This window comes from Bison bison, unplaced genomic scaffold (genome assembly GCF_000754665.1).
Source record: "Bison bison bison isolate TAMUID 2011002044 unplaced genomic scaffold, Bison_UMD1.0 scf7180017864500, whole genome shotgun sequence".
NCBI classification, from domain to species: Eukaryota; Metazoa; Chordata; class Mammalia; order Artiodactyla; family Bovidae; genus Bison; species Bison bison.
Genome location: NW_011495059.1, coordinates 355,113 through 368,802, shown reverse-complemented (window position 1 = coordinate 368,802; position 13,690 = coordinate 355,113). Strand labels below are relative to the sequence as shown.

At 44.5% G+C, this 13,690-nt stretch overlaps 1 protein-coding gene across 1 annotated transcript in view; it reads left to right on the top strand.

Annotated features, from left to right (window-relative positions):
- The first annotated feature begins 2,155 nt into the window (after positions 1 to 2,155).
- The window catches only part of TOX2 (TOX high mobility group box family member 2), a 95,355-nt gene continuing 83,820 nt past the window's right edge, over positions 2,156 to 13,690 (top strand). Inside the window, 1 exon segment of the mRNA XM_010829127.1 lies at positions 2,156 to 2,984. Within this exon segment, the coding sequence (XP_010827429.1) occupies positions 2,946 to 2,984 (39 nt within the window). The 5' untranslated portion in view covers positions 2,156 to 2,945.

Below are 13,690 nucleotides of genomic sequence, written 5' to 3'. Positions count from 1 at the left end.
TTAGAACATACTTATCAATTATGTGTGATTTTTAGAATGGTCTAATTTTTATCAAAGAGTAAATATCGGACCACGGTGACCTATCAGATAGAACTTAGGAGCTTTCGTTGAGAACTCTCTATGCTGCCCAAGTCATAGTCCTATCCTTGATACCAGTCTTATCGGGCATTGGGGGCTTGGGAAACCATCAGGACACGGTTCCAGCCTTCACGCTGCTCCATTCTGGGCAGAGGACAGATGGAGAGACAATCTAGGTTGTTAGAGGGACAGCCAAAGCAAATGAAAGCAGTGATGTCCAGCCTCTTGCAGAAGGTGGTTTCTGAGCAGAGACTTGAAGCCTGAACTCCGTATGATGGATGAAGCCCTGCATTTGGGGTCATGCTCAGACTCTAGACACGGCACAGCCTTTTCTTTTGTGAATCCAGCAGTCACTCGACTGTCCATCCCTGTGTTGGGAAGGCACTTGGGTATAAGTCCTAATGCCACTGCCCTGATGAAAAGATTGGCCTGGTAAAAGACAATGCAAGTGGTTGCTTCATTCATTCATTCAAGAAGCATTTATTGAGTGTCTGTTCCGTGTCGGGTGCTAGTCTAGATATTTGAGAGGCATCATCAGTGTACAGAAAGACTAAGACCCCTTGGCCTCGAGGGCCCTTCATTTTCATAGGGGAAATCCAACTGTGAGCAATGAATGTGGTAAATAAGTAAATTACGTAGAAAGCTAGAAGGTGACGGGGCGATGGAACAATGACCAAGGGTGAGCAGGACAGGGGGAGTCGGGCGTGCTGGGCTTTGGAGCCCACCGAGATTGGAGGCTGGTGTCTGAGCCAGTTTGTTATGAAAACCTCTCTGAGCAAAGAGGGTCTGGATGAACTGATGATTGCAGGAATGTGGGCTTTTCCAACCTCCGTATGGACCGCTTGGTGATGTCCATCCAAATTACAGATGCACCCACAGTTGGATGCAGCAATTATTCAGACTAATCCTACAGATAGACTCACACCCCTGCAAAATGACGGATATACAAAAATATTCACCAGAGCAATGTGGAATAGCACAAACCTGGAAACAACTCAATTGCCCATTTGCTCAAGTAGTTCAATATATATGTTATAGCCATGCTAGGGCATACCAGAAGACAAAATTATGATCTGAGAGAAAACACTTTCCAGGATGTGTTGCTAGGAGAAATATAAGGTGTGAAATGGTGTGTATAGAACATTGTCATTTATAGAAAAGAAGTGACTCTAATGTATTTCAGGGACTCTCTCTGAAAGGATATGGAAAGCTGGTAGATGCAGTGATTATCTCTGGAGAGGGGCAGTGGATGCCTGGGAGGTGGGGGCAGGCAACTTTTCATTCTGTTGCTCTTTGTGTACTTTGGGAATTTTAAATCATGTGAATATAACCTAATAAAAAATTCTTTTCAATTACAATAAAATGGACAGCTGGTGTTGGTACTCCACCCAGATCTCTTTATTGTCCAGCACAGCTGGACAATATTGTCCCCCATCTGCTGTGAAAGTATTAGTTGCTCAGTTGTGTCCGACTCTTTGTAACCCCATGGACTGTAGCCCACCAGGCTCCTCTGCCCATGGAATTCTCCAGACAGGAATACTGGAGTGGGTTGCCTTTCCCTTCTCCAAGGGATCTTCCCGACCCAGGGTTTGAACCTCGCTCTCCTGCATTGCAGACAGATTCTTTACCGTCTGAGCCACCAGGGATGAGTACAGGCTGAAAATGGCTCACAGCTGGCACAGTTCTCTGGAAAAATGTCCTTGGCCAAATGGGGGCCACCCTTCTCAGGTGATGACTCCCTTCTGCCCCTTAAGCCGCCACCAATGACTGACATATATAGGTTACAGAAGCCCCGCCCCTGGTTTCATGCAGGAACAACTCTGTGGTACCAGCCATGCCCTGGAGCAAGCTTGTGGTGGGATAAGCCTACAGCAAGCCTCCCACTGGGGCTCCCTCCTTGCTTAGCTCCTTCCCGTACCCTATCCTGATCCCTCCCTCCCTTACAGGTTATTGCTAAAGCACACTTCTCAAAGATCACATGCCTTTGAATCCTTGTCTCAGGCTCTGTAGAGAACCCGATCCCAGACGCTTGTCTCAAGTGAAGGGAGCTGGAATGGAGCCAAGCGCTTTGCACTTTCCGGGGCAGCGTCCCCTGGAGAGAGGTTTACTGTTGTCAGCCCCTTTTGACAGACAGGCACCTCTGGAGTGCAGTCTCCAGCGCAAGATCACACACCTTGAGAAAGGGGAGCCAGCTACTCCAGAGCCCCTGCTTCTCCAGCTACACCTGCTCCCTCTTGCAGACGAATTTTCCCAAATCCAGCCTTGGCAGCGTCTCAAAACACAGGGTTGTAGTTCCTGTACCTGGTTTCTACCACAGTCCTCAGTGCCCGTGGTCAGGGACGGCATGGGAGGCAAGGGTAAGGGGACAGAGCCCTTTGGGATGGTCATTCCTGGAGGATGGGACGGGGGCAGGCTGTCCTGATCCCAGGGCTCTGGAGATCTTGGCCTCCCTCCAGCATGTGGAATTCCAGCTCTAGCTGAAAGCCTGATGTCATTTTGGCCAGGAGAAATATTTGCATACTTCCAGAGACGGGGAGCTCAGTACCTGACAAAGCCATCTGTCACATCTATGGACAAGGTGTAAAGGGCAGAAGGGTATTCCTCTCTGTATCCTGAGTGTGACGAACCCAAACTATGGAGGTCATGAAATAAGGACACTTCCTTCTCCCCTAGAGGGAGCTCTGCTGAAATGGAGACTGGGCATCTTGGGTTCAATCTTTGCTTCTCTGGGCTCCAGCCTTTTCCCTTCAACACTATAGTCCCCTGACCTCCTCGGGCTTCTCCTGGGCCCTTCCGGAGAACATTTTCATCAGAGCTGCCTCTCTGTTTCTCTGTTCCAGTTTGATGGTGAGAGTGCCTACGTGGGGATGAGTGACGGAAACCCAGAGCTCCTATCAACCAGCCAGGTGGGTGCCCAGCCTCCCTTGGGCTGCTGGAGCTGAGCTGCTCCCAGGGCGGGGTGGCAGGGGTGCAGAGCTGGAGGCATAGCCCACTACTGTCCTCTCTCAGAATGATCAAGAATATCAATTGATTGTTAACATCCAATTGTTGTAGATGTTATATAACATCTAATTGTTAGGGACTTCCCTCGTGGTCCAGTGGTTAAGACTCTGTACTTCCAATGCAGGGGGCATGGGTTCAGTCCCCAGTTGAAGAGCTAAGATCCCAGATGCCTTGCATGCAGCAAAAAATTTAAAAAACAAAAAACATGTAATTGTTAAGAGGCCTGTCTAAATCATAGATGTCATTGTTCTTGTACTGGTGACTTTCCAAATTAGACTATAATTCTTTAACAGGAAAAAAAAAAAGCCTTTATAAGCTTTTTTGAACCAAGTCTATAAACTTCTGATTTTTTTTAGAAAGTAATGTCGATTGAGTTTTCCTTCAAATGGACAAACTGGGACTATAGTGTTTCCTGTAAATCAACTACCTGGCTACTCTTGGCATCATTGAAAACTTGATAAAACTCGAAACATATTGTCTACACTCTCCACGCACAGAGGGGAGATTTTCAGCACCAACGAATACACATGTCACATGCCCCTGGTGGCCCTGCCTCTTACTGCCACACAGCAGCCATGGGGACAGGTGCTGGTGTGGAGGCACTCACACCCAGGCATCAGCTTTCAGGGTTCTTCTGTCTACCTGGCGTCGTCTCATGCTCTGGGGAGGGTTGTGGACATGGAGGAAAGGGAAGAGAGTGGAGGCTTCCTGGGCAGCTTTTCTTGGTGGGGATGGGAGCTGAGTCATCCCAGGGAAGACCAGCCCTAGGCCCAGTCCAGCCCGCTGTGAGTCCCAGACACCAGTTGGACAGATTGTCCACTGTCAGCCTGGTCTCTCTCAGCCAGGAGCATCCTCAGTCTAGACTCAGATGCCACAGAGGGTCCTCACTGCAGTCTGGGACCCCAAGGAGGGTCCTGCAAAGATCCTGGAAGATGCTTCCCAGTGGTGCCTCCAGGGTGGCAGCAGCTCAGGCTGCTGGATGGAGGGCGAAGGGGTTTCGTAGCCGTTGACAAACGTGAGGGATCTGGGAGACAAGCCTGCCCCTAGAGCTGCTGTGCCCTCTCTGCCTGTGTAATCATGGCAGTCATGGCAGTTGGGTGGCTGGGGTCACATTTTCCAGCTGGAGGAACAGAAGCTTATTAATTCACAAATATTTATGTGCTATGCTACGTGAGAGGTCCTAGTGGGGACACAGATGAGAAAGACATGGGCTTGTGGCTCTTGGGGAACACTACTGACAAGGAAAGAGACTATGTCTCAGTGTGGCGTGGAAACTCTGTTACAGGGCGCTGGAGCCCACACCCACCCTGACCCCCACCCCACCCCACCCCCGCCATTGCAGCAGGGCGCTGGTGGGCCCACATGCCATCCCCTTCTCTGGTCTGTGACCATGTGAGCACCAGAGGGGCTGCTGAAAAGCTGCCTTTATATTGCACTGACAAGCTGCAAGAACTGGTGGGTAAGACTCCAGTCCTGGAAATGCCCATTTTGGAAGAAATCACAGAAGTCATTTAATTGTCCATAATTGGAAATGTGGTTAGTTCAAAACCAGAGCTTACTCCTGAACCTCTTATCTGAGTCCTTTCACAGTGTTTTGATTTGTCGTTGCTCAGTCGTGTCGGACTCTTTGCGACCCCATGGACTGCAGCACACCAGGCTTTCCTGTCCTTCACCATTTCTTGGAGCTTACTCAAACTCCTGTCCGTTGAGTTGGTGATGCCATCCAACCATCTCATCCTCTGTGGTCCCCTTCTCCTCCTGCCTTCAATCTTTCCTGGCATCAGGGTCTTTTGCAGTGAGTCAGTTCTTCACATCAGGTGGCCAAAGTACTGGAGCTTCAGCTTTGGATTGCGTTTTGTTAACATCCTGACTCAGAACTGTGCTATGCTGGAGTCTGCTCTGGCTCCGTCCCTAATGGAGAGGGTTGGTACTGCACTTCCACCGAGAAGGGCAAGTGAGACTCAGGAGCTCTGTGTCTGCTCTAGGCTTGGGCAGAGGGGCACAGTCCCTCAAAGGGGAACTGCAGGACAAATAAACGTGGTTATTTCAACTGGCTTTCACGACAGCTTTGAGAAGTGTCATGAAAAAGTAAGATGTTACCATTAACCCCATTTCATAAGATCAGGCAACTGAGGCTCTAGGATGTTGACTGACTCAGCCAGGGAGCGGTAGAGATAGAATTTGAATCTGCACGGCTGGAACTCAAAGCTCCGAGTCCCTTACTGTGTTTATGGAGAGCTCCGTTCCCACCTCAAGGCTATTTTCAACTTGCTTCAGCCTAAATGTCACTTACTTACAGAGCTCTTTGTGAGCCCCAAATCCAAGTAGGTCCCTTCTCCATTATTCTTTCTCATGGTACCTCGTCCTTTTAGTTCACAGCGTTTGTCACTGTGGTTTTTGCTTATTTGCATAATGACTTGGTTAACATCTGATTTCCACCCTAGACTGTGACCTCCCTGAGGGAAGGATCTGGTCTCTCTTATTCTTTGTTGTGCCTTCCTACTGGGCCATACTGCCTGGCACAAAGGAGGCATTCAGGAAACACTTATGTAATGAATGCATTCCTTAACAGTGGAACAATGTGGCTGGATTCCCTAAGGGTCCTTCCTGGTCTCATGCACTGTTGCTCAGAGAGTCTCCCTAACTTAGAACTTTATAAAGGAGATAACAGGATTCCCAGAGTCCATATGGTGGTGTGAGCCAACCTTGAGACGAGCAGACTTAGCAATTACAGTCTAGACTTGTTAAAGTGTACCAGTTAGCTTAACTTGCACACCCCACCCCCCAAATTTAGTGGCTTAAAACAACAAATATTCATCTAATTCATGATTCCATGGCTTGAAAGTTTGGTTGAGTTCAGCTGGGTGGCTCTTCTGGTCATGGCTAGGATCATTTAAGTGCAACAGTCAGCAGCCAGGTAGGCTCTTAGCTAATTGTTATGAGGGACTCCCTTCTACTTCAGATGGTCTCTCCTGCTGCAGCAGGCTAGACCAAATTTGTTTACATGGTGGGAGAAGGGTTCCCCGAGCAGCAAGAGCCATAGCTGCGTGACCTCTTGAAGTCTGGCATATGACTACTTCTAGCACATGCCATTGATCAAAGCAAGTCACAGGGTCAGTCTAGAGTCAAGGAATAAGGAAATAGACTCTGTTGATGGGAACCACTGCAAAGTAATATGGTCTTTTAACAAACTATCACATGTGGGAAACATGTCAGATGTAGTACATGCTAATTTTACTTAAAAATAAAAATAAGACCTGCAGCTGCAGTGGTTTGGTAGGGTTCCACTGACCTCTAGTTCTTTTTGTTTTATGAAGTATAGTTTATTTACATTGCTGTGTTAGTTTCAGGTGTATAGAAAAGTGATTTGGTTATTTTGTGCATACATATACACATATATATGTACATATATTCTTTTTCAGATTCTTTTCCATGGTAAGTTATTACTAGCTATTGAATATAGTTCCCTGTATTATCCAATAGGTCCTGTTGTTTATCTGTTTTATATATAGCAGTGTGTATCTGCTAATCCCAACCTCCTAGTTTATCCCTCATTCCTTTTCCCCTTTGGTAACCTTAAATGTGTTTTCTGTGTCTGTGAGTCTGTTTCTGTTTTATGAATAAGTTCATTTGTGTCAATTTTTTTAGATTCCACGTGTAAGTGATATCATAAGATATTTGTCTTTGTCTGGCTTACTTCACTGCAGAGTGTTATTCTCTAGGTCCATCCATGACTCTGCAAGTGGCAATATTTCATTCTTTTTATCGCTGCATAATATTCATTTTATATATATATATGTGTATATAGAGACACATATATATACACACCATATCTTTATCTATTCATCTGTTGAATAGATGAAGGACATCTATTGAATAGGACAAGGCCTCTAGTTCTTAATGGCAAAAGTTCTGTGTCTTTCCTTCCAGTCTTTTCCTTGGAATGCTTGCTTGAACCCACACATGCACATTTGTACCTGAGAACCAGTCGTGGTACGTGGTCTTATCAACTGTAGGAATTGTATTGTCCCAGTAATCAAGGCATGGACATAAATAAACATGTGGGTAAACAAAGGCCTCATAGCTAATAGAGGATTCAGAGGATAAACACTTGAAATGGCATGAAATGCATTTATAAATATGTTATAATAATTGTATTTATATGTATAAAATAAATTTTATTTACATTGTATTATTATAAATACAACTGTATTTTATAAATACAGTTAAATACAAGCGTCATCTATTTACCAAGTGTTTATTGGGCACTTATTATGTGCAAAAGCTCTAGGTGTAAGCAGGAAGCTATTTCTAGATGTTTCCTTTCAGAAAGTCCAATTTCATCATGTTAAAAACCTTGCTCTTTAAGGTAACCTTCTGCTGAAACATGGTATTCCTTATCTCTGTACCTGAGACAGAGGTTCCTACAGGATGTATATTAGCCAACTGTGTCCCCTCGTAAAACCTTTCAAACTGGTTCTCATAGGCTTGAAGTTTCTTTTGTAAATCTATGCTTCATTGTTTGCTTTTTTGCAAGTCTACAAAATTCCTGAATAGCAGCTTTAGTTTCCATATATTATCCCTTTTCCTCCCTCCCTTGAGGACCTTGAGTTTCTTTGCTACTAGACTTTCCTGGGTGGTCTGAGCCTGAGATACAGTAGTCAGACATAATTTCTGGCCCATTAGTAGCTTCTGGGGGTGGCGGGCCTGGTAGAGATCAGCTCTTCCCCATCCTGAGAGGATACCCCATTGAAGAGTTACAGGGATTGATTGTTCCTGATCAAGTGACCCGGAAAGAGTTTCCCTCTTCCTGGGATGAGAGTGAGGAGGAAAAGAACTGGGCTTGGATCTTAGCAGACCTGGATTCAGATTTCCATATACCAGATTTCCTGATTACCAAAAATTCCAAATTTCCCATATACCAGCCAAATGCCCTTATTAATTTATGTCAGCTTTCTGTCCAGTGGGAGAAATAATGCCTGCCTCCTAAGGCAGCAATTCCCATCAGTTTGGGCACCAGTTTCCCGAAAGACAATTTTTTCACGGATAGTGTGGTGGTGGTGGTGGTGTTGGGGGCAGTGGGTTTGAGATGATTCATGAACATTACATTTGTTGTGCACTTTATTCTTATTATGATTACATCAACTCCACCTCAGATCATCAGGTTGGGGACCTCTGTCCTCAGATGTTTTGAGAACTAAATGAGGTGTGTGATGTGGATTCTATTGGTACCTCCCCTGCAGATTCCCTTCGCCCGCCCAAAACATCCATTGCCTAGGTGTTGTGAGTGTTGGCTTTTACCTGTTCACAGCTGCCTCTTCCCTAGACAATTCTCTGCTAAACATGAATCAGGAAGGGGAGTGGGAGATGTTCTAGAAGGACATGCCCCTTGTCCCTGGAGGGAATCAACAGGGCCACTCCCCATGGAGTTCTAGCCAGCTCAGCTCCATCATCTCTGCCCTGTCCTGCTTCCCTCCCTCCCCTTCACTAGAGTCACTTCTCAGTAAGTCGCTCTCATGGGAATCCCCATCTCAGTTCCACTTCAAGAGAACCTAACCTAAGAGAGTATGTAAAGTACCAGTGTTCAAAAAAAAACTAGCTGTGTCTTCTTTTTATTGTTTTTATTACCGTAAATAATGCTTTGGTCACAGAGGGTGAACCTCTGGTCACTTCTTGTGCTCATTTACGGCTCTGTGCCTCTGTGTGCAGCGTTTCCTCCGATGGGAATCCCCTGGCCACTCTTACCCAGCAAATACCTGTTTGTTCTCTCAGGGCCATTGCAAATGTCACCTCCTCATTACAGCCTCCCTGGCTGTAGGTCGAGTTTTCCAGTCTTGTGCCTGTAAAGACCACTTTTTAATTGAAGTATAGTCGATTTATAATGTTGTGTTACTTTTCAGTGTACAGCAAAGTGGTTCAGCTATATATGTACCTATATGTTTTTTCATATTCTTTTCCATTATGGTTTATTATTGCCTATTGAATATAGTTCCCCGTGCTGTACAGTATGTCCTGGTTGTTTATTTTATATATACTAGTTTGTATCTGCTAATCCCAGACTCCCAATTTATCCCTCCATCACGCCCATTCCACTTTGGTAACCGTGTCTGTGAGTCTGTTTCTGTTTTGTAAGAAAGTTCATTTTTATCATATTTTAGATTCCACATTCATGAAGATAGCATACGGTATTTGTCTTTAATCTCTAGGTCCATCCGTGTTAGTGCAAATGGCATTATTTCATTCTTTTTTATGGCTGAGTGCATATACGCCACATCTTCTTTATCCGTTCATCTGTCGATGGACATGTAGGTTGCTTCTTGGCTATTGTGAATCGTGCTGCTGTGAACATTGGGGTGCATGTATCTTTTCAAATTAGAGTTTTCTCCGAATGTATACCCAGGAGTGGGATTGCTGGACCATATGGCAATTCTATTTTAGTTTTTTTTAAGGAAACTCCATACTGTTTTCTGTAGCAGCTGTGCCAATTTACATTCCTACCAACAGTATAAGAGCGTTCCTTTTTTCTCCACACCCTCCCCAGCACTTATTATTTGTAGATGTTTTGATGATAGCCATTCTGACCAGTGTGAGGTGATACCTCACTGTGGTTTCGATTTGTATTTCTCTTATAGAGATACTGAGCCTCTTTTTTCATGTGCATATTGGCTATCTATAAATAGCAGTTCTGCTAAATATTTCAGACTTTGTTTTAAGAATGATTGAAAGAGCTTGTGTATATGTTTGTATGTATGTGTTAGAGAGAGAGAAAACTGGCACATGACTACTTCCAGCATATTTTAATAGTCAAAGCAAGTTACTAGACTTTGTTAGTGAGAGATGGAGAGAGACTGAGATTGAGTGATGTGATCAGATTTGCAGAGGGCTTAAAAATTCTCGATGGCAAGATTGGATACAGGAATACCAAATGGGAGGGTGTGATAATAGTCGAAGTGAAGGATGATGTATTGTTCTAAACTGTGTAGAGGCAGAGACGATGGGAAGAAGTAGATGGATCTGAAATGTGTTTTGGAAATAAAGTCGGTGGGTCTTGATGATGAATGCAGAGGGAGAGAGAGATAGAGGAGTAAAGGATGACTCTTAGGCATCTGTGATGAGTCTGTTTTCCGGCACAATGGCACAGTTTTCTAAGTTGGAAATTGTCTGGGGAAATGCAGGTTTGATAAGGCCAGAATTGGATGTGTTACATTGGAGATGTCTATCCAAGTAAAGATGTCCAAGTAGGTAGATGATTATACAAGTCTGAAGCTCATGGTGGAAATGATTTTGAAAGTCCTTAGCCCATGGTATTAAAACCTTGAGAGGATGAAATTTACAGAGGCAGAAGGGAGTGAGAAGACCAGAGGGCAAATGATTCTTGAAGTGTTGAAGTCTAACATTTGAAAGCAAAATAGAGGAGAAGACAACCATGATATAGGTTGAAAATCAGTGGCTGGAGAAGTAGGGACCGTGGAGTCTTAGAAGCCAAGGACAGGGTTCCAGGAAGGAAGGAGGAGATCTGGGGAAAGATGCTGTTGGGCCCAGCCACTTCCCTATCAAAGGATAAACTTTAAATAAATTAAAATTGTAAATGTATTCAAGAAAACCATAATGGCACTAGAAAAAAAGTCTTTACAGTACACATTACAACTTTGGAGTAGGAAAGGTGTTTCCATGACTCAGCCTTAAAAGAAAAGGCATAAAAGGTTGACCATAAATTAAAATGAAGCACAACTTTGGCATGGCCAAAACACCATGAGTCAAGTCAAAGACAAACAAAAAGCTGGGCCAGAATGTTTTCAACTTATGATATACTGAAAGGACTGATTTCCCTTCATATATAAAGCGTTCCTAGAAATCAATTCAAAACCCAATGAGCAATAGGTTACAGACAAATAAATATAAATGGATATTAAATATACGGAAAATGCTAAAAATAGTTCATGAGAGAAACAAAACTAACATTTTCATCTATTAGATTGGCAAAAATCCAGAGACTTGATAACAAACTCTGCTGGAGTCGATGGAGGGAAAGAGGCACTTTTATAAATCACTGAAAGGAGAGTAAATTGGTATAATCCTTAAGGAAGACAAATTGGCAGCATCTATCAAAATTAAAAGTGCATCAACCTTTAGCCTAGTAATTCACTTTTTGGAAATATATCCTACAGATATATCTGCATACATGAGAAATGATGTATTCAAACTTATTCATTTTTGTACTCTTGATAATGGCAAAAAATTGGGAAAAAAATCAAAAGTGCAGTAATATGGGACTAGTTGCAGAAATTATGTACATCTAGCAAATGGAGTGCTGTGTGGTTATAGAGACAGAATGAGGAAATGGAAGTGATAGAATTCTTTAGACACATTACTTACTGAAAAAAAGCAATGAACAGTAAGTATATTACCATTTATGCCAAAAGTATAGTAAGAATGTAAGTTTCTGTGTGTTTGTATAACTCTGGAAAGATATATAAAAGTGAAAGTGTTAATCACTCAGTCGTGTTTGACTCTTTGCAACCCCATGGACTGTAGCTCAGCAGGCTCCTCTGTCCATAGAATTCTCCAGGCAAGAGTGGGTAGTCATTCTCTTCTCCAGGGTATCTTCCCAACACAGGAATTGAACCTGAGTTGCCTGCATTGCACGCGATTCTTTACAGTCTGAGCCACCAGGGAAGGATTTATGGAAACTAGTAAAACTGACTTTGTACCTTGTGTGTGTGTGTGTGTGTGTTATAGTTATTGAGGAGGTAGACAAGGATAACAAAGAGACTTTTCACTGTACCTTTGTACATTTTGGGGGTTTCCAACCATGATGACTTATTATCACTTCAAAAAGTTAAATAAAATTTAAACAAGAAGCAGCAGAAGGTCCATGCTTCTGAGGGGTTGGTTGGGGAAGGAGTTGAGATTCATTTGATGGTTTTAGCAAAGAGAAAGTCACCCTGGACCTCAGAAGGAGCAGCTCTGATGTGTAGGGGATGTCCTACCCATCCCAGGGTGGATGGAGGAGGGAGTATGAGGTGAGGACATAAATGGTAAGTCTAGACAATGTTGAGAAGTCTAGTGGGGAAGACGAGCAAGGGCCATAGCTGAAATGAGATGAAGGCTCCTTAGAAGGGGTTGTTTTTTAAGACAAGAGAGTCTTTAGAATTAATCTCAATAGAAGGCATCTAGGAGAAAGGGTAATGCTGAGAGCTCAGGACAGGGAGGAGTTAACTGATGGCTTAAGTTTTGGGAGAGGGTGGGAGGCACGGGTACTGTTGCATCACTGCCCAGAGGTGGAAGCTCTGGCCTTTTAGCCAGAAGGAGGACTGAGGACCAAAGGAGTGTAGCTTTATAGATAGGATGGCTGGGAGCAGAGGGCGTCTGTACCAGTAAGCACCTGTTCTCAGAGAGATTGTGGGTGGGTCACCTGCTGAGAGGGCACTGGAGGTTGGAGAGGGTGGGGAAGGTCTGCGATATTTGCTGTGGGTATGACACCACCCTTATGGCAGAAAGTGAAGAGGAACTAAAGAGCCTCTTGATGAAAGTGAAAGAGGAGAGTGAAAAAGTTGGCCTAAAGCTCAACATTCAGAAAACGAAGATCATGGCATCTGGTCCCATCACTTCATGGCAAATAGATGGGGAAACAGTGGAAACAGTGTCAGACTTTATTTTGGGGGGCTCCAAAATCACTGCAGATGGTGACTGCAGCCATGAAATAAAAAGATGCTTACTCCTTGAAAGGAAAGTTATAACCAACTTAGACAGCATATTCAAAAGCAGAGACATTACTTTGCCAACAAAGGTCCATGTAGTCAAAGCTATGGTTTTTCCAGTAGTCATGTATGGATGTGAGAGTTGGACTGTGAAGAACGCTGAGCACCAACGAATTGATGCTTTTGAACTGTGGTGTTGGAGAAGACTCTTGAGAGTCCCTTGGACTGCAAGGAGATCCAACCAGTCCATCCTAAAGGAGATTGGTCCTGGGTGTTCATTGGAAGGACTGATGCTAAAGCTGAAACTCCAATACTTTGGCCCCCTGATGTGAAGAGTTGACTCATTGGAAAAGATCCTGATGCTGGGAGGGATTGGGGGCAGGAGGAGAAGGGGACGACAGAGGATGAGATGGCTGGATGGCATCACCCACTCAATGGACATGAGTTTGAGTAAACTCTGGGAGTTGGTGATGGATAGGGAGGCCTGGCGTGCTGCAATTCATGGAGTCGCAAAGAGTTGGACACAACTGAGCAACTGAACTGAACTGAACTGATGGAAGACTGAGTTCTTGGTTCAGGTGCTGTCGGGGTGGATATTAATAGAGTGAAGCCAGGGCAAGGATTTTCCAAGCAGGTGTACCAGAAGGACATCCAAGCTTCGTTGCCCAAAAGAGGGACTGAAGCGAAGGACTTGGAAGTCCAAGTTTGGAAAGGAGAGAAGAGAGGGCACCCTGGGCTCTGAGAGCCCCTGGGGGAGGAGCTGGACAGTAAGATATCTAAATCACAGAGTGGGACTTGAGTGGTGATTCGAAGTTGAGCAGCCATGGGCGTTGATGGAGGCTCTCCTCTCTGGGGGGAGGGCATTGACAGAATGAAGCAGGCATTCCTGGGGGTGAGGAGCTGAGGGC